The sequence below is a fragment of the Sinocyclocheilus rhinocerous genome, unplaced genomic scaffold, assembly GCF_001515625.1.
Source record: "Sinocyclocheilus rhinocerous isolate Xijiao unplaced genomic scaffold, SAMN03320098_v1.1 scaffold491, whole genome shotgun sequence".
Taxonomy (NCBI): Eukaryota; Metazoa; Chordata; class Actinopteri; order Cypriniformes; family Cyprinidae; genus Sinocyclocheilus; species Sinocyclocheilus rhinocerous.
The window spans coordinates 574,897-597,378 of record NW_015625034.1 but is presented as its reverse complement, the minus strand read 5'-3'; the positions used below and the strand labels follow the sequence as shown (position 1 = coordinate 597,378).

General features: G+C 35.7%; 1 protein-coding gene across 1 annotated transcript in view; it reads left to right on the top strand.

Annotated features, from left to right (window-relative positions):
• The window catches only part of LOC107749145 (carboxypeptidase Q), a 54,294-nt gene that overhangs the window by 14,867 nt on the left and 16,945 nt on the right, over positions 1-22,482 (top strand). Inside the window, exon 5 of the mRNA XM_016564248.1 lies at positions 21,829-21,940. Coding sequence (XP_016419734.1) covers positions 21,829-21,940 — 112 coding nt within the window. The remainder of the gene's footprint in view (positions 1-21,828; positions 21,941-22,482) is intronic.

Genomic DNA, 22,482 nt, shown 5'->3' with positions numbered 1-22,482 from the left:
TAACGTTAATTAGGCTATGTGAGTACTGCTCATGTCTGAAAATAATATATGAAAAACTAAATTATTTTACATAAAAACATTAGGCTATAGCTTATATTTATTTAGTACATTTTCTAATTAATGTAAAAACTAAAATGAATTGTAAAACTGAAAGTATTTTTTTTTTTATTGTGTTCAGCACGGTGGGCCGCATTTGAATTCGTGACGGGCCGCGGGTTGAGAACCACTGGGTTAGGGTAATGGGATAGAACAGTGGTTCTAAAAGTGTGGTACAAGTACCACTAGTGATACTCAGGCTGTGGTACAAGTACCACTAGTGATACTCTAGTGCAGTGTTACTCATTGCGCGGCTCGCGAGCCTGATGCGGCTCGCGTGGCAGATGGCAGTAAATAATGTGATACAGATACAAAATTAAATATAAATTAATGTTAAAACACAATACATTTTTAATTTAATCTTTATTTGAGTAAAGTTTTTTTTTTTTTTACGTTTAAGTACAGTAAAGTTTTTATTTAACTTTTAGGTACAACACATTTTAATTTAATCATTATTTAAGTTTTTTAATCACCTGTATGTACAGTGCAGTGTTAGTGTTCAAACTGTATTTACAATGTTAAAGTGGCTGCCAACAATAAATATTCTTATTAGGAATAAAACTGCCTCGTTTTTGAACTGTGCAGAGCTGTAGCTGAATAGTTAGGCCTACTATGCTACTGTATTTTAATGTTGGTCATTATGGTGGTACTTGGAGAGCCAAATATTTTCTGAGGCGGTACTTGGTATAAAAAGTCTGAGAACCACTGGGATAGAAAATACAGTTTGTTCGGCATATAAACCATTACACCTATGGAATGTCCCCATAATTATAGGAATACCAGTTTGTGTGTGTGTGTGTGCGCACACAAGCGATTAGTCTTTTCACCTTTTTCATGGAAAAGCACTGCTCAGTTTTTTCAAAACAATTTAAAAGTCAAGTTCCACATACAGTACAGCACTTTTACCAAACAAATGTCTTTACTTTTTGTGTAAATTGTGGTAAATGGAATATTGGTGATTCTGTTCACCTGTCTCTATGCCACCGTTGCTGTCACTGAATTGTACATTCTAAATGACAACACGCTTGCAATGTCTTGCCAAAAACGGACAGTCACATAGTTATGAATCACTGTGCCTGTACCACTATAGGTAGGAAGTCAATCCTGCAACCGTGTTGTTGTGTAGGATGTTTCCTGGGGTTACGCCGTGTCACGGCCCATTCTGTTTTAATTAGCGTTGATGCATTACAGAGCATTCCATTGTGCTGTATTGCACTGCACTGTGTCACAATGTTGTCCTGGGTTGCCCCATGTTGTCTGGGTGTAGCTGGTCCTGTCTGCAGTAATTGCACATCCAGTGTCATCCTCCCCCAGAGTGGCAAAGTTGGAACAGGCCTTAGAAAAGAGCTAGTTCATTAAATGTGTCCATGGCTTGGCTGCCTGAAGCAGGAGAACATATACTTTTACATCCTGATCTAGCAAGAGTGGGGGTCTATGGTCAAATGAAATGGTTCATTTTCAAATCAAGCACAGGAAACAAAGTAGTAATTTCTGCAGTCTATTAAAATTTTAAAATATATTAAAAATTTGGTTTAAATACCACTTAGCTGATAAATAAATTTTTATGTTATGGTCAATAACTGATAAATGGCCAACCTTAATTCTATACTATTAAGGCTAATTGAATTAAAACTCATACATTCAAAGTTCAAATCAATAATAAACAGTACAAGTAAATTCTCTGTCATTATTGTTATAGTTGTAAAATTTATATTCATTTTGAGGTTACATTTAACCCTCTGGTGCTGCTCGCATGATGGTCAAAAATATCAGAGATTGTATGGTACAAAATTATATTTATGGAATAGTTCTTTTTATTACATGTTAACCACTTTTTGAGCATAGACTTGAAATTGACATTTTCAAATTGACATTTCAGAAATCTTTAATGCTTTGGAGCACAGACTTTGTACATTTGGAATCTGGAAATTTGGACTCTTTTTTTTAAAGAAGACACGTGGCAGATTATTGCTGAGGTGAAAAAAAGAGAAAATTATAGATGTTTGTTTATTATTATCAAAAAAAAAAGCACAAATATACTGTTTTTAAATTTCATATGAAATATATATTTTCCAAAACATGCTTTACTCTAAAACTTAAGAAAATCAAACAATTTGTGTTCCAAATTTGAGGTTGATATCTCAAAAAAAATGAGCTTTCAGTAAGATAAACAAGTAAAAAAACGTTTTGGCTAAAAGGAATTCCTTTCCAAAGTGAGAAATGTTAAATGCGAACAGTACAAGTGTCACTGTTTATTTTATTTTATAATTTTTTTTTTTTCACGACTGGAACTGGAAATCACTTTTTCGATTATGACAAGTTCAAATCTGATTGCCGGACTTTACACAACTTCCAAAGACAATTAAATAATCAGTATTGATTAGGCAGATATTCTCTAATTTTTTTTTCTTCTGCACAACCACTGATAAAGATGAGACTGTTGCACAATTATTTATTAAATAGAATTCTTTCCACTGATATTTTCAAATTCACATAGCCTTAAACATCACGTTAAAACAAAACAAACTGTGATTTGGTTGTTTTACATGTTGGTGAAGCTATCTCTTCCTGTCTAAATGGGTGGAGCTTGCACACTAAATAAGCTGCAATGTGGACCTGACCTTATGCCACTAGCCAAAGGGTCTCTTTTCTCGCATTACTACCTCATGTGAGACTTTCTACCTTATATAACGTCTCGGTTACGTATGTAACCCTCGTTCCCTGAAGGAGGGAACGGAGACCAATGTGCATTGGCTCGTTTAGTTTACACTCGAAGTAGATTGGTCCCTCTAAGCGAGATCCCAATTCGTCGGTCATCCGACGTGACGTCGAGAGTGACCGACTGAAAGGGAACTGCTGTTGCTAAACTAAAAAACGAGAAGTAGGGCAGAAGATATGAATTGTTATGAAGAGACCGGTCTAATGGAGTTGACAGGCATGATGTCAGAAAGCCTAATTGAATTCCCCACTTTGCGAATGTCAGTAGCATTCATACGCATTCAGAATTAGAACGTATTCAACCCCTAAACCCCTTCTAAAAGCAGGCCTACCCCACTGAATTCCATAAAGAGCTTTGAAATGCAACTTTAAATGCGATTCTTTTAAAGTAAGGGCAAGGTTCATTATGAAACATGAAATCTATTACTTAAATCAATCCAATTAATTCCATTCTTAGTTTAAAAAAGGACCGGAGCTGCATTTCAAAGCCGTTCAATTGGCATGGAGATTAGATGTGGTGAAAAGAATAAAAGTCAATGCTTAAAGAACCTTTTTTAAACTGTGAATCAGATTTATTATCTCCAATGAATGTTTAGCATCTGTTCATTATAGCCATCGCCAACTTTTTTATGGAGATTAATTTTATATTAAAAGATAAATTACACCATGACTTGTACATGTGGTTTCGTATGCCGTTAAAGCTGCTCGAGAAAAATTATCTGCCAAATAAATATAAATATGGAAGCAGTGAGGGATATAATTGCGTGTGGGAAGAATGTAAGTTAGGAATTGCAAGTTTATATATAGGCCATTTATAAGGGTCTGCTGTTGGCCAGATTGTCAGTGTGTTGAAATGTTGTCTTGTTAAAGGGATAGTTCACCCAAAAATGAAAATCCATATCCATTATTTATTCACCCTCGTGTTGTGTATGAATTTCTTTCTTCCGTGGAACACAAAAGAGCATATTATGAAGAATTGTTCTCGTCCTTACAATGAAAGTCAGTGGGGACAAAAACTTTCATTGTATGGACAAAAAAAAAAAACATTTTCAAAATCCTTGGATTTTTTCTGCAATATAGATATTCCATCAGAAAGGCAATTGGTGTGTATTTTAACATCTATTATTGACAAATAAATAATGCATTGTCATAAAAAAACAATCAAATGTCCTAGATGCGGTATCATATTGTTTCCCAGAAACAGCAGAGAGTCGGCCATCAGCAACTTTGAAAAGCTGGCCTCAACTAATGCCTGCAATGCACAGTGGCTGGCATCTTGTGGGGTTTACCCTGTCATTGCCATTAATTTCTCCTGCTCCAGGGGCCAGGCTTCTGCCTTATAAATAATGCATTGAGCTGTGATAAAACCTTGTGGCACCCAGAATAGCTGCTTCATACCAGCAAGCAAGGGCCGGGGAACTGGAATAGCACACCACATCTACTGTGTTCATGGGCATCTTAATCTTGACTTTCCTGTTATTTAACAGCACGAGTTCATAAACACCATTTCGGATATATAGCTCTTTAATGAATGACAGGAAGTTTTGAGGCTGTGTTCAGATTATCGTAATGAATCACCAAAAACTTTATGATATCCAGGTCATAAAAATAAGGATGACCGTTTCGGGCCAGTTGATGGAACTTGCACATGCTGTATTGTCACTAAATCTTAAGTTAGTTAATAGCATACACAGTAATATTGTGAAATATTAGGATTTTAAAAATTGATTTTTATATTAAAATTCTGTTTTAATGTATTTTAAATTGTAATTTATTCCAAAGCTGAAATGTTTATCAGCCATTACTCCAGTCTTCAGTGTCACGTGAGCCTTCAGAATACATTCTAATATGCTGATTTAATTCTTAAGCAAAAAAAGTTGTGCATAAAGTTTTTGTGCAAACTGTGATACATTTTTTTCAAGATTCTTTGATGAACAGAAAGTTCAAAAGAACAGCATTTATTATATAAATGGAGTGTATGCCATGTTACAACTTTTCCATGCTTCTTTGCAACAGATTTTTGTATTTATGTGTATTTACAGCTGTAAATGTTCTATTATTAATAATAGTAATAATAATAATAATAATATTGACAATTCTAATTTATAGTTTATAATTAAAGGCAGAGTAAGCGATTTCTGGTAGCCAATGTTGATATTTGAAATCACCAAAACAAACACGCCCCTACCCCAAAAGGGTCTTGCCCCTATTTTGATAGCTCCGCCCCACATATACGTACGCAACCCAGGCAACGATTAGTTCTGTGAAACAAAGCAAAACCAATGTTACACCGTGTCTACGGACGTGAGCGGCACGGCGCAACAAATCCCCGACAGAAAACTGCTGCCGGGTTCTATTTATGACGTGCTGACACAAATTTCAAATGGTTTTCAACGGTCGTTTGATCGCGTCCAGTGTAGGCAGACTTTAGCTGTTGTAGACACGGTGTTACTCACCTATTGAGAAGAAACAAAGCAACCTCGGCGTCCGATCGCAGACCTCCGCTCCTTGAGTTCTCTCCAGCGCTGGAAAGCTGATCCGATATTTACACGGGTCCTACTTCTTGCCTTATCGTTCTGCAGACGTTTTCCTCTTTTGTTTTTTATCCGCCATCTCTATCTTTCTGTCGCTCGGCTCGGCTAATGTCCGTCCCATGCACTGAAAGCTCTCTCCTCCACATCACGAGTAGACACGCCCCTTATTGCTGATTGGCTACAAGTTTGTTTTGCTATTCGGCCCGAATCAGTTTTCTAAAGTGTTTTTGAAAAATCACATACCCTGCCTTTAATATAACAAATATAAAAAAATAAACGATAGAGCATATAAAATTTATTTATTAGTTTGTTTATTTATTTATTACTTTTGCAGCAAATATTGGCAAAAAAACTGCAGCAGAGGAAAAAATATACAGTCTGAACTACTGTGTCAGTGGAAAAAAATACCCTGATTGCTGTTTTTTTTTCTTGCAAAACCAGATGTATCTAGGTATCTGGTATCAAAGTTTGGTTGGATTACTGTTTGCAGACTTGGTTGAGTTAATAGTTCGGTCAATTAGAAAAAAATGGAATGAAAGTAATAGTGTTTACCTGTTTTTATGTTCCCACAAATTTAACTGCTGTTTAAACTGAAAATAGCCATTATGGAATGTGTAGAGCCAGTCAAGCGTTTACTGATACACAGAATGTGCTCCTGTCATTTCCCAAAACATTTCCCGTCTCTGTAATGGACCCAGTCCATTCCGGCAAAGGTCGTCGTGCGCCCAAACTGTATTTCCACAAACCCCAAATCTGTACGTTTCTCTCCAGTAACGGTTAGTTTCTCATTTCCAGAACATTCTCATATGAAGCAATGAGTAGAACAATGGCAGTTTCCTCCTCTTTATTTGGGTTTGGCTTGTTGTTTTTGTCTCCTAATTCACTCTGTCCATCATCCCACTCCTCTCTTTCCGTTTTGGGCCCATCAACTGATCTTTTAGTCCCAGAATGAGGTTGAGATGTTTATATCCTCTGATAACACCAGAGTGGATTTAACCACCTCAGGGTCGACTGTTTGTTGTTTCTGGGCTGTGATGTATGCGGGGGATTCCACAGGGGAAACCAGAGTTTATACTGCTCTCCACACTCCATCAGTACGTGGATGACAGGAGGCCACAACATTCATGACTCTTGGGGTTCAAAGAGGGCGACGTTGGCTTTTAAACTGGGCTCATATTTAATGGGAGGGAACACTGTCATTACTGATTGGTTTACTACATTCTTGCACAGTTGAACTCAATTTTTATGAAGTTTGACAAAGGGTTTCCTTTTTAGAATGGGCATTTTGGTAATAATTATTCCAAAAATATCAGTCTCATTTTTTTTTTTCTTATTTTCTATCCTCAAGAAACAAAGATTTTTTTTTTCCTCAGAGGCTGAACAATATCACTGACCACATTTTGAAATGTATATGTTCATTTCCACACTTTTTGAAAGATTGAAAGAACTCACACCTGCAATAGTAGCTTGACATACACTACATGCTTTTTAAAGGGATAGTTCGCCCAAAAATGAAAATTCTGTCATTAATTACTCACCCTCATGCCGTTCTGGGCTCATATTTAATGGGAGGGAACACTGTCATTACTGATTGGTTTACTACATTCTTGCACAGTTGAACTCAATTTTTATGAAGTTTGACAAAGGGTTTCCTTTTTAGAATGGGCATTTTGGTAATAATTATTCCAAAAATATCAGTCTCATTTTTTTTTTTCTTATTTTCTATCCTCAAGAAACAAAGATTTTTTTTTTCCTCAGAGGCTGAACAATATCACTGACCACATTTTGAAATGTATATGTTCATTTCCACACTTTTTGAAAGATTGAAAGAACTCACACCTGCAATAGTAGCTTGACATACACTACATGCTTTTTAAAGGGATAGTTCGCCCAAAAATGAAAATTCTGTCATTAATTACTCACCCTCATGCCGTTCCAAACCTGTAAGACCTTCGTTCATCTTCGGAACACAATTTAAGACTGACACAGAAGAGTAGAAATTGTTCAAAAAAAGTCGTTATTTTTGTTTTCTTTGTGCACACAAAGTATTCTCGTAGCTTAATAAAATTAAGGTTGAACCACTGATGTCACATGGACTATTTTAACAATGTCCTTACTATCTTTCTGGGCCTTGAATGTGGTAGTTGCGTTGCTGTCTATGGAGGGTCAGAAAGCTCTCGGATTTAATCAAAAATACCTTAATTTGTGTTCCAAAATGAATGGTCTTACAGGTTTGAAACGACATGAGGGTGAGTAATTAATGACGGAATTTTAATTTTTGGATGAACTGTCCCTAATGTTTTTGAAAGACGTCTCTTATATGCTCACTAAAGCTGCATCCATTTGATCAAAAATACAATCAAAACAGTTATATTATGAAATATTATACAGTTTAACAAAACCATTAGTAGCATTAGTGTTCAGTGTCACATAATCCTTCAGAAGTCATTCTAATAAAAAAAAAAGCACCTTAAATGCAATGACATTGCTTTGGGTAAGAACATCTGCCCGAAGGAAAGTAGAAAAGTAAATATCCTGATTTGGTGCTCAAGAAATATTTATTAGTAATATCAATGTTGAAAACAGTTGTGCTGCTTAATATTTTTGTCGAAACCATGATACTTTTTCAGGATTCTTTAATGAATGGAACATTCAGAGGATCAGCATTTATTAAAAATAGAAATATTTTGTAACACTATAAATGTCTTTACTGTACTTTAAAATGATGTGGGTTTTGATGCAAAACTAGTTAAAAAGCGCTGATTTAGACCTCGTAAAATACTGATGCCTATGTTTTTGGGAGAGAAACTTTGCTCTAGCCTTTGCCCTAGTTAGAACTAAGACTTGTGCAAGTTGGGGGCCTTTATTCTGCATACAAACAGAACCTTGAGCCCTGGTGTTTCTTCACAGTCTGAATTCACCGAGCAATGACACTCCGGTCACAGCCAGAGACATGCCTGAAAATACTGATCGTTCTCGCTGATGGATGGTAACGGGAACCCTCAGTATAGACCTTTGGAGCGTATTACTCATCACTGCTAATGAGGGTGTTGGTGACAGCCAGTGAGTCAGATGTTCTTTAGATGTGTCCTGTGTTATCTGTGAAATAAGAGGATTAGCCACAGTTTTCAGATGGCAAATATTTGTCAATGGCTACCTTAAAAGGTGGATTCAATTTATGAATGGCTACAATAAAAAGGAGATAATAGTAACGTTTATTGTTTTGAAGGGGAAAAAGATGTACTTTAAATTTCTCTCAGTTTCTCAGAAGCATTATGACCATTCCGACTGTGACAGAGCATGTCCCCTCAGATTTCTAAGTGGATTTGAAAGCGGAAGTTCCAAAAATAAAACCTAAAACTATTATTTATGCTTTGTATTAAACTAATATTTCTCTCTGAAAATTAAGCTGCATGATTATTGCAATCAATGAAATGTTTTTGTTTAATGCTGTAGCACAAATTCACATTTGGTCAGTCTGATCAAGAATTTTTTCCCCCCCATAGAAATCAAGAGGAGTTACACTACCACGATGCCATTTAAACATCTGGGTTCAGTATAGGATTTTTTTGTGCTTTTATTATGCAAGGATGCATTAAATAGATCAAAAGTGATTTAAATAAACGTTCTATTCATCAAAGAATCCTGAAAATAATGTATAATGGTTTCCACAACAATATTAAGCAGCACAAATGTTCTCAACATTGAAAATAATAAGCATGAAATCAGCATATTAGAAAAAAAACAGGATCATGAGAAAGGATCACATGAAACTGAAGACTTGAGTAATGTCAAAATTCAGGTTTTGCCATCACATGAATAAATTGCATTTCAACAAACAAACAAAATTACAAAATATTACAGTTTTTTTCAGATAAATGTAGCTTTGATGAGAATTTTAAAAACCTTAAAAAAACAACAACAACAAAAAAACTAAGTGCAAATAGAGTGGGGGAACTATGACGTCACTTTGTATGCGGATCGGCTGTTAGCATCACACTGGTTACCTCGACAAAAAGCCAATAGGATTTTTCCATAGGCTTTTGGATTATCGCAAAAAATAAGCTCTGTGTTCAATCATAGTTCATGAAACTTACACATTTTGTACCACATTTCAGCTATCATTTTGTTAGGGAGGGTACACAAAATGTTATTTTATCCTTGCGTCTAGAAAATCCTCAATCTGTATGCTTTCTAACAACTTCATGTGATCTTAAACATATAATTTTAACGTGGCTTTAAGCATTATCGTTAAAGTTTCACGTTCACCGTGACTAAGCCGGTAAATGTGGTGTTTAAATGGAATAATCATGAGTTTACCTTATGTTACGAACCAAGAGTCTCCGTATCAGTAGGAAAGCGATAAAACGAGCATCTTCCATCCAAAGACTTGTTGCATTTCGGGGCAAAACAAAACATTGCCGAACAATATAAAAAGCGGGAAACTATTAATTGGTTATTCTACAATTAGTTGTACTATAAATTATACTACAATTGGAAAATACTGTAAATTGATAAAATGTTCGGCGTGATGACATTTAATGTCTCCGACAGCGCCTGTAGTCCCATTTAGCAACTTGTTAGCAACCGTCTTTTTTTAAGAAACGTAACAGTTGGGGTGTAACTGGTGTGTTTTATGTCGTAGAATAAAACGTGAAAGTATCTTGAGCTTGTGTGAACCACAGACCTTATTTTAGGGGATTTACCAAACTCCCATTCAAAAAACCCATTGACTCTGGGACGATAGAACCGGAAGTGCTAAAATGCTAACTCGCTTCCGGGTTTTTGCCTACAAAGTGACATCATAGTTCCACCAACTATGACGACTTCTGCTGCTGAGAAACCCGGGAATGTAAAAAAGGTCTATCGTCTTGTTGGCAGAAGCTATTTACACTAACTCCACCCACCAACGTTTGATTAGTTTAGTCAACTTGGAAAGACGATAGACCTTTTTCACATTTCTGGGTTTCTCAGCAGCAGACTAATCGGTAAAGTCAGCGCGTCACTGCAGCTGCCGTTAGAAGTCCCGGTTGCTATAGAAACGCGAGCTTAGGACTGCGCATGCGCACTGGCTGATCTTGCCTGAAAAATAAGCTTTTTTTTAACGCTATTTGAGCAAAATAAACAATATTTATGATACAGTTGTTGTCAGATTTCATTGGTGATTTCAAATATGAAATTTAATCGTAAGCTTAGTGAACAGTTTTGGAGAATTTGATGTTTCCCCATTCAAAGAGATAGGAGCTGCACTTGCATGCCCGAAAGGCGTTTCAAAGATGGCCGCCAAGTGACATGACTTGCCTTAAAAGGACTTTGGTTAACTTCGAGAGCAGTGAATGGAAGAGTACCACAAATATATTTTTTTGCATTCCAATTGGCTCAAAAAGCAAAAGAAATACTCCACAATAGTGTTTTCACGACTTTCAAAAAAAAAAGGGAAAAAATTGAGAGGGACTGATAACGGCAGTTAGAAGAGAGAACGATGTCAAATTTACCGTTCACCCTCGCATAGCGTTAACTATTTTTTTTGTAATTTGATGATATAAGTGATATAATACAAAGTATAGAGTTATAAATGTACATACAACTTTTGAAAATCAAAATATAAAAAACTTTAGAGGATTTATGATGCTGATGACCGTTGAAACGCGTCATCACTGTCTTGTGAAAAGGGTCCATTATCAAACAACTGCTCCGGTGGCACAGGGGGTACTTCTGAGTTCTTGCTTGTTACAAAAAGACACCAGTAATCTTACATGCCTACTATGACTCTACAAGATGTTGACAAACTATTGTGAAGAAACTTAAAAAACATTTTATGCACAAAACCTTTAGAGCTACAGCCCTGTTTAGACACACCTTCACTTTTGAATTAGCGGCAGTTCGGCGTCAATTGCTTGAATGCAACAACAAAATACCATGGTCTTTTTGATGCGATCGACCTGAGTTCGAATCTGCCTTTTGCTAAGCTTTTTTCCCCCTCCATTTTCAAATCTTATATCATTGAAAGGTATTTATTTTCAATAAAAATAAAGGAAATAATCGAAAAGTAAAAAAGTAATAATCGGGTAGGTGTAGGGAGGGATTTATTGTCCCAATAATGTGGCATCCATTTAATAATTTGAATTAAAATGATAATTTACACTCAATACGCTATTATTGAATACTGTTTTATAATGTACTACAATACTGAGAAGTAGTATAAATAGCAGAAAATCCTGTTATTTTAACAAATAGAATCTATAGCTGTTTGCACTTAGTGTAAATAGCATATTGCTAAGAAAATACTGCTATTTTCACTTAGTGTAAATAGAATCCATTGTTATTTGCATTTAGTGTAAATAGCATCTGTCGCTAAGGAAATGTGTTATTTTCTCTTAGTGTAAATAGCATCTAATTGCAAAACGTATTTATTTATTTTGTCTATATGTGCAAATGCACGGTGATCCCTGGCTGTCAAGAACTGTCAATTTTGCTTGGTTTACTAAAAACAAAGTTAGGGCAACATAGGGAAGATATCCAACCTAAGAATACTAAGACCTACCATTTACTGCTAAATTTGAACCTCATTGAGAAATGAGGTTAGTATGATGATGCTGCTGCATCATCCATTATTAGAGAAACTAAATGGAAGCATTTCCTAATTTAGTTGTTATTGCACAACATTGAAAACCATGAAAGTGGCCCATCTTGTCCCATTACTGTTAAGATAACCCTCTACCACAGGCAAAAATCCCTCTTGCATAAACTTATTGTCACGGGTGCACACACACGAGGAACGAGGAGACGCTGGAGAATACTTTTAACAGGACTTTATTTGCACCAAGGAACCAAGGGAGACGAACACAGGAAGACTTTCACACGAAGACCTTCAACGGAAGATGTACAACAGCGGACCGAGAACTAGGGACTGGGAACACTTTTTATACACACAGGAGGAGGGGCTGACGAGACACACCTGGGATCAATGGAAATTAAACATGGGAAACACCTGGGAAGAAATCAACTAAATAAGGGCATAGGAAGGCACATGGGGAGCAAGACACACACAAAACATGGAACAGAGTCTGACACTTATCCTAACTGTCATCTGGTTTTGGCAGAATATAAAAAATATATCTTGGCATACTTTTTAATTTTTTTTTTTTTTTCCTTAAAAGGGTGTCATTAATGTGAAATGCTGAATCAAATTTTCTATTTGAATTAGTTAATTCATTATTCAGTTCAGTAGCTAAATAATGAAGGTGTCTGAAATCTTGCTTAGGGCACCATTGATGTTCTCTCAAGAAAAAAAATGACATAACATTTCTGGAGTTTCTGTAAACAAGAAAACTATGTAATTTTATTTAGTTTCTGCGAAATTCATCCAAAATTCACCAAATTCATTGAGATGTGAAAATATTCAAGGCTGATATAGTCTGGCACAAATTTCTAATATTTCTAAAAAGGATTTGCTAAAACTGGTTAAAATCATTTATAATACCAACAGCACTTTAATATAATGCACATGACCATGACTGCTAGGATCATCAATGGCTCAGTTTTCTGAGATGGCGAAGGGAAATGAAACCAGTTTGCAGATGACCTCATATCCTGCCACACAAAATAATAGTTTTTCTGGGTTTTGGGGGTTTGGCCTACAAGAACAAAAACCTTCCAAGTGTCCAATTTAGTAGGAACGTGAAATAAAATACATAATAACCACCATCAAAATGAATGTTAGTGAGAACGTCCAATCTGAACTTGGAGGAAGCGCTCTGTATTCTCTTTTGTAGTGTTTGCAGTCATTTGGCACAACTCAGACATGAAAACTTTCCAGTTCTGTAATTGAATGCAAGTGATCAAGGTCTGCACGTGTTTGATGGCGGTGGTTTTTGGGGAATTTGAGAGTGAATTTGACAGCTTCAGTGTGTGGTGTCTGCCTCATTACGCACATCTGTGTATTTGATCAGTCTGTTCTCATTTCTTCAATTCACAGAGTGGCTGCATGACCTGAAAAAGTCACTTTATTTTTGGCAGACGTGATTTTTGGGATGAGCGGAAAAATAAAATGCAATAAATGCTGGATTTAAACTGCCAATGGCTCATCTGGTCAGATCAGTAGATAAGTTTCAACATTTTGTTAAACGAATTGTGTGTGTGTGTGCTTGAATTCATGCAGCAGATATGGGATGTTGTGTTTTGTTTTCTGCTGACATTTATTCTGGAGCAGTTAATATCATGCAAATGCTAATTACATTTCTTTATTTAGAAGTTAATAAACTGACCAATACATCTGTCTAGCAGTTTTTCATTCATTCATTTCAAACTTTAAGAGGTCTTATACTAATATAATTTCAGTCACTTGAGTTAAATAGTCTTTTTTTAACTAAACAAATCAAATCAAACTAATCAAATAGTGGTTACTGAGAGCATTTTAAATATGTATAATATTTGACTTTTTTTTTAATAATAAGGGAGTTGTCTTTTAACTTAACTTAACTTTGATATTAACCTAAACTTATAATAGACACAACAATTCGAAATAGCCTACATTTTCTCATTATACAGTTCTTTATTATTCTTTTTTACTTTAAAATTAACTACCATGTACACTCTTTAAAATGATACCAGAAATGCACTATTTACATAGGGGAAAAAACACATGAAATCTGTTGAAATTTTTTTTTAAATCATACAAAAATGTGCATTTCTGCTTTTAAAACCTACAGAAACCATTGCCCCATAAACTTCCATTGGCCATTACTGCTGTTTTTACAAACTGAGGCCTGAGTCAAAGTTAGTATCTCTGATAATCAACATTGTAGCAGATTATATGTGGTGATAGAGCTTAGCTCGTTTTGAACCCAGAATGTTCCTTTTAAATGTCCTAAAGACTTGAAACAGAACTATGTACTGTATTTTGAGAGAATTAATGGGTTACTCCACCCCAAAATGAACATTTTGTCATTAATCACTTAGTTCAAAAGTTTACATCTCCCGGCTCTTAAAGGGATACTCCACCACAAAATGAAAATTTTGTCATATCACTTACCCCCATGTTGTTCCCGTAAAAGCTTTGTTCGTCTTCGGAACACAATTTAAGATATTTTGGATGAAAACCGGGAGGCTTGTGACTGTCCCATTGACTGCCAAGTAAATTACACTGTCAAGGTCCAGAAAAGTATGAAAGACATCATCAGAATAGTCCATCTGCCATCAGTGGTTCAACCGTAACGTTATGAAGTGACGAGAATACTTTTTGTACGTGAAGAAAACAAAAATAACGACTTTATTCAATAATTCGTCTCCCCTGTGGCTCTCCGCATCACCGTAGCGCCATTTTGGAGAATATCCGCTGGATGCAAGCAGCGTACGCTCTTCTGTGTCAGCCGCGCTGCACGGATTCGCTGTTTTCGTTCAAATCAAAGCGTAAATACACGTAGAAAATGTATCCTTGTGTCGCGGCTTGTTTTTCACTCTTTGTTATATTGCAGCCATTTGTTAAAATCATTTAAGTTAATTTTTTTTCCTCATTAATGTACACACAGCACCCCATATTGACAGAAAAACACAGATTTGTTGACATTTTTGCAGATTTATTCAAAAAGAAAAACTGAAATATCACATGGTCTTAAGTATTCAGACCCTTTGCTGTGACACTCATATATTTAACTCAGGTGCTGTCCATTTGTTCTGATCATCCTTGAGATGGTTCTACACCTTCGTTTGAGTCCAGCTGTGTTTGATTATACTGATTGGACTTGATTAGGAAAGCCACACACCTGTCTATATAAGACCTTACAGCTCACAGTGCATGTCAGAGCAAATGAGAATCATGAGGTCAAAGGAATTGCCTGAAGAGCTCAGAGACAGAATTGTGGCAAGGCACAGATCTGGCCAAGGTTACAAAAAAATTTCTGCTGCACTTAAGGTTCCTAAGAGCACGGTGGCCTCCATAATCCTTAAATGGAAGACGTTTGGGATGACCAGAACCCTTCCTAGAGCTGGCCGTCCGGCCAAACTGAGCTATCGGGGGAGAAGAGCCTTGGTGAGAGAGGTAAAGAAGAACCCAAAGATCACTGTGGCTGAGCTCCAGAGATGCAGTCGGGAGATGGGAGAAAGTTGTAGAAAGTCAACCATCACTGCAGCCCTCCACCAGTCGGGGCTTTATGGCAGAGTGGCCCGACGGAAGCCTCTCCTCAGTGCAAGACACATGAAAGCCCGCATGGAGTTTGCTAAAAAAACACCTGAAGGACTCCAAGATGGTGAGAAATAAGATTCTCTGGTCTGATGAGACCAAGATAGAACTTTTTGGCCTTAATTCTAAGCGGTATGTGTGGAGAAAACCAGGCACCTGTCCAATACAGTCCCAACAGTGAAGCATGGTGGTGGCAGCATCATGCTGTGGGGGTGTTTTTCAGCTGCAGGGACAGGACGACTGGTTGCAATCGAGGGAAAGATGAATGCGGCCAAGTACAGGGATATCCTGGGCGAAAACCTTCTCCAGAGTGCTCAGGACCTCAGACTGGAACTAAGGTTTACCTTCCAACAAGACAATGACCCTAAGCACACAGCTAAAATAATGAAGGAGTGGCTTCACAACAACTCTGTTACTGTTCTTGAATGGCCCAGCCAGATCCCTGACTTAAACCCAATTGAGCATCTCTGGAGAGACCTAAAAATGGCTGTCCACCAACGTTTACCGTCCAACCTGACAGAACTGGAGAGGATTTGCAAGGAGGAATGGCAGAGGATCCCCAAATCCAGGTGTGAATAACTTGTTGCATCTTTCCCAAAAAGACTCATGGCTGTATTAGATCAAATGGGTGCTTCTACTAAATACTGAGCATTTTTCAGTTTTTCTTTTTTAATAAATCTGCAAAGATGTCAACAATTCTGTGTTTTTCTGTCAATATGGGGTGCTGTGTGTACATTAATGAGGAAAAAAAATTAACTTAAATGATTTTAGCAAATGGCTGCAATATAACAAAGAGTGAAAAATTTAAGGGGGTCTGAATACTTTCCGTACCCACTGTATATATTCAGGAATTAAAATTCTTCCTACATTTTTTTTAGAACAGATAAAAACATTCTTAATGGGATAGTTCACTCAAAAATGAAACATTTTGATATAATTTACTGTTGTTCCAAACCTGTATGACATTTTTCCCCCTTCTTCTGTTGAAGACAAAAGACTTCCATAGTATTTTGTCCTACTTTGGAAGTCACAAAATATCTTCTTTTGTGTTCCACACAAGAAAGAAACGCAATTTTCATTTTTGGGTGAACTATCCAGAATACAAATGATTCTTTATGTTATTCTTAGAAAGTAAGAAAAAAAGCAGTTAAGAATAATTTTATTCTTAAAAATGGCCACTGGTGTGCTTCTTGGTTTGATCCAGTAGTTTGTATCTACATTTGTATCAAATGTCTACATCAACATTTGCACAGTGATATTTGCTGCACGGATTCGCTGTTTTCGTTCAAATCAAAGCGTAAATACACGTAGAAAATGTATCCTTGTGTCGCGGCTTGTGATTGCTGACACCTAGGCTGGTCAGAATATGAGTACTGTTGTTTATGGAAAACATTTTAGTTGTGGTAGACCAGTCAAAACTTCTCTTCTGGGTTTTTATTGGTTGCTGCAATCATTCAGTTTTAACCATATGTTGAAGATTTTGATGTGTTTTACAGCCACATTCCTAGGTTTTTGGAAAGAAGACCCTATTCTGTAAGACCCCTATTAACCTGTATAGTTACGTGTTTTAGAAAAGCAGCTGGAACGGCATGTCTGTCAGTCTCTCTCTCTTCCATATAAAATACTTTATAACTTTTATAATAACATTAACCCATTAAAGAATAGTTCATCCAAAAACGAAAATTCAGAAACTCACCCGCCATTGCAACCCTGTATGACTTACTTTCTTCTGTTGAAAATGAAAGATGATATTTGATATTTTGAGAAATGCCTCAGTGTTTTGTGTCCACACAATGGAAGTCAATGGTAACCCAACATTTTTCAAAATATCTTCTTTTGTTTTGTGTTTTGCAGAAGAAAGTCAGTCGTACAGGTATCGGAACAACATGAGTGTGAGTAAATGATGATAGAATTTTTATTTTTGGGTGAACAATCTTCTTTCAAATACATGAATTTTTTAAAAAAATGTATTATAAAGCATTTGCATTGTTTGGGCTGTTAATGAAAGTTATTATAAAGTGTACTTAGAGTATACCTTTCATAACACCAGCGCCACAGTGTACCTATATTAAATCGACTGTTTTTCACTGATTCAGTCAAGTTAATTGTAAATTAAGGGACATCTTTTTTTTCTTAAGAAGAAAATTACAAGGTTTGTAGTTATCTGCTTGTATGGCGGTTCTTACTGAATAGAGTCGTTGATCAATTCAATGAAAACATCTTAAAGGAAATTTGTTGCGCTGGCTGCAGCATGCAAACTGTTTCCGTTGTGAATGACTTGACAGGAATTTAGCTTTCAGCAGCACGTTTTTGAGATCTCTATACGAGTTATTTTTGTAGAGCTGTGACTTAATCCTCATACTTAATCATGATCTATTTTTGTTTACATTATAATTGGTGTTACTTAGAAGTACTCATGCACATCCATACTATGAGTGAAATGTATTATATGTACCCAGTGTTATGTTGTAACGCTTAATACTGTATTAGAAACAACCCAATAAAATCATGAAACATCTTACCTTTAGGGATTTAAGACAAGTTATCCTAACTTTATCCTAACTTAAAATTATGATAAAATTTTCATTTACACATCTTGATTGTTCAGCTAGTTATAGGTTTTGGCCCCTGTCTGGTCCAGATTTACTGCAGAATATTGAATTGTGTGTTTCAGTATTACTCCCCTTGGATAGCGGGCTCATTAGGCTCAACTCATCCTCTCCCTGTGCACTCTCTTAATTTCGCTCCCTCATTCATATTTCAGTGCTTCGTAATTAATAGCCTCATCCTGTCAGAACTCATTAACGGTGACATGATAGTGTTTAATTATGAGGTCAGTCAGCCCTTACATGCCACCCTGTCACATAGTTATTAGGAAGTTAAGTTTAATCTGGAGACAGATCTCTCTTTGTCTCAGTACTCACTACTAAACCTGCTTTTTTTGGCCTATTCCTGAGTCTTTTTTGTTTTGTTTTTCCTTTCTTTTTCACATTCTCATGCCGTGTTTGGCCAGACAGCATGGTTATGCTGTCAGTATTACTAGACTAGACTGAAATATATTCAAAACCGAAACGGCAATTAGAAAAATATTTTTATTTTCTTTTATGCATAAAAACTTGTTTAGATTAATCCATCAGTTCCATATTTCAGGACCACATAAAATTAGGCCGGTCCTCCTGCCAAACCAGTAATGTATGCAGTGCCGGTCTAACATCAGTCTCTGAAGAAATCTGGTTTACTTTTTGTTTGTTTGCATTTTGTACTTGAAAGAAGGGGAAAATAGTTTCTGTTTGTGAGCTGGCTTTGAAGAGGATTACAGAAATTGCCAGAAGTTACACAACATTTTATGTTGATTTTGTGCATTGACGTAAAGCTTTTAGATGTTCTTGATTCTGTGTAAGCGGTGGCATAATGCTGGAAATTATGCCAAATTTACTTCCACATTTCATGTTACCAGTGACTGTTTTCTTGAAGGAATTTCAATGAATATTTCACTCAATAATTAAAAAATCTTTATTTACCCTTTATTTACTCAAAGTGTTATTTGATCTATTTTATTCGTTATTATTTCAAAATTTTGGGGTTGGTAAGATTTTTGAAAGAATTTTCTTATTAGAAGTTTTAAAGGCTCAATATATTTGATAAAAAAATGCAGTAAAAACAGCAATATTATGAAATATTATTACAGTTTAAAATAACTGATTTCTATTATAATAGATTTTAAAATGCAATTTATTCCTGTGACAGCAAAGCTGAATTTTCAGCAGCCATTGCTCCATTCTTCAGAAATCTTTCTAATATGCTGATTTTGTGCTCATTTCTTTTTATTATCAGAGTACAAAGTAAGTTGTGCTGCTTAATATATACACTACCGGTCAAAAGTTTGGGATCAGAACGATTTTTAATGTTTTTTACAGGAGTTTCTTATGCTCATCAAGGCTGCATTTATTTGATCAAAAATACAGGAAAAATGTAATATTGTGAAATATTATTATGATATAAAATAACGTTTTTCTATTTTAATATACATTAAAATCTAATTTATTCCTGTGATTCAAAGCTGAATTTTCAGCATCATTACTCCAGTCTTCAGTGTCACTTGATCCTTCAGAAATCATTCTAATATGCTGATTTATTATCAGTGCTGGAAACTGTTGTGCTGCTTAATATTTTTTTGGGACCTGTGATACTTTTTTCAGGATTCTTTGATGAATAAAAAGTTAAAAAGAAGAGCATTTATTTAAAATAGAAATCTTTTCTAACAATATACACTACAGTTCAAAAGTTTGGGGTCAGTACATTTTTATTCTTTCTTTTTTTGAAAGAAATTTAAACTTTTATTCAGCAAGGATGTGTTAAATTATTAAGAAGTGATAGCAAAGATTTATATTGTTAGAAAAGATTTATATTTTGAATATATGCTCTTCTTTTTAACTTTTTATTCATAAAGAATCCTGAAAAAAGTATCACAGTTTCCAAAAAAAATATTTTTTGTTGTCTGTTGTCAACATTCACAATTCTAATAATAAATCAGCATATTAGAATGATTTCTGAAGGATCATGTGACACTTTATACTGGAGTGATGGCTGATTGAAATTCAGCTTTGCATCACAAAAAAAAAAATTATTTTAAAGGATATTAAAATAGAATCCATTATTTTATATTGTAATAACATTTTGCAAGATTACTGTTTTTTTCTGTATTTTTGATCAAATAAATGCAGCCTTGATGAGCATAAGAGACTTCTTTAAAAAAAAAAACATTACAAGTCTTACTGATCCCAAACATTTGACCGGTAGTGTATGGTGAAAAGAACAGTGTTTACTTGAAATAAAAATGTTGTCTATCACTTTTGTTCAGTAAAGTAAATCCATGATGATATCAGTAATTATTTCTTCCAAACAACAACAAAAAATCACACCCCAAACTTATGAATGCTAGTGTATTTTTGACTTTTACAGGCCATTTTGACTCGAGTTTAAACACAAATGTGAATGACATTTCAAAGCTTTATGGAAGGGAAGATTATTGGTAAATAATAACTTGAATGTCTCTCTTTTAGCTCACTTTATGAATTTAGTAGACTTGACAAATTGCGCAACAGTCATATTGTCTAATTTAATTATGCTCTTTGTCCTTTTTGAAGCTTGATAGCTGCCATTAGCAGTTTTATTTTTGTATATACTGTAAAAAAATTCTTCAAAATGTCTTCAAAATGAAAAAAAGCAACACCATTCGGGTTTGAAATGGCACAAGAATGACAAAATAACGACCCGATTTGTCTCCTGTTTAATAATTCAGCAGCACTAAAGAACAGTCTGAACTGTTTCCACCTAGACGTTCCATCTGTGTGTTTCTGGTGTCTGATCATGAAAGCACAAGTCTCACAGTAGATTTTGTTCAACACAAAAGAACGGTCACTACAGAATGTTTTTGTACTTTTGCTGTTGGCACGTTGGCTGTTGCTTTAGAGTTCACCCGTTGTAACTCACAGATGGTTGGCATAGATTACCGTTAGCCTTTTCTCGTGATGCTGTTGGGAGTGTTAACCTGTCATGGGACTGACAACAACATGACACGGTATAGACAAAATCTGTCACAGTATTCAAAAATACATTTGGAGGGAGTGGGCTTGTAGCTGATTGGCGGATGTCCAGACAGCATTTGTATATTTGCCAACGGGATGCTGTAGGTAGATAGCTGACAAATCAACTGGAAAATCCTCACTTAACTGAGGCGAGTCTCAAAAACAGACTTCGTTTGAGCTTTATTACCCAAATGTTCATGAGTTTTACAAGCATTCAGGATGTTTATTGCCATAAAATTTGACCAGCCCATAGAGGCTATTGTATGAACGGCAGATTGACAGTATAAAACAAAATTGGAGAGCATTATTTGTAAGCTATATTCCTAAAGTTTTGCAGCTCTGCCGAAAGTGAATGTAAAGTGGTAGAAGATGCTCTCGGTGGAGTAGAGGGATATATTTAGCCCTGTGTTAGAACTATGAGAGGAGGATGTTTAGAGTTTAAATCTAATCTAGACCATCAGTTTAAAGGCTTTCACTGTGGCCTGGGTTTGACAAGATCCATTTTAGACTGACAGTCAACATCTGGAAAAGGTTGCCAGGATGCCTTTTTCTCTTTACAGTCTGTTATGTAAACCCTTTTTATACATGAATAAACAATTGTGTAACTATAAAAAGAAAAGAAAAAAAACAAAGGAAACAATGCTGAGAAAATATGTTATGAAATATTTATTTTACTATTCATTTGTATGATTTTGCTCTGATTCTGTTTTAGGTGGTGCTGCTCAGTGGTCACCTGGACAGCTGGGACGTGGGCCAGGGCGCTATGGATGATGGAGGTGGGGTCGCCATTTCCTGGGAAGCACTTTCTTTGATCAGAGACTTAGGTGAGACCTGTGAAGATGATAACATTTTGAGAACCCCTCTCTCTGTCACATGACTAAATATTTAGTTATATACAGCTGCCAGTGACTGCACATGAGAGAAGTTATAGGGTCATTCAACCCAATCTCAGAAGCTTTCCAGGCTAAATTGTTTGATTAAGTAAATTTTTTTAACAAAAATAGTGATTGAAGCCAAAATATTAAATGTCATGGATGAATATTTGCTGAGTTATCCACTAATTTGTAAAGGGCCGTCAAAATGACAATTTTCACTTGAGAGTTGAGCCAAATTACAGGGGGAGAAAATGAATTTAGAAAAATGGCAGCATCATTATGTTATTTTTACACAGAGATTGGATGGTTTATTAGTAAAATCTGTTTAGCTATCTGTAGCTGATAGCTACTTTAGCTATCCTTGTTGCATTATGTGCCAATGGTGACAGTTCAAAAATGGGGAAAAGATGCTTTTCGAGTATGTATGTACAGTATGTACTGTATGTATGTATGTATGTTTGTGTGTGTGTGTGTGTGTGTGTGTGTGTGTG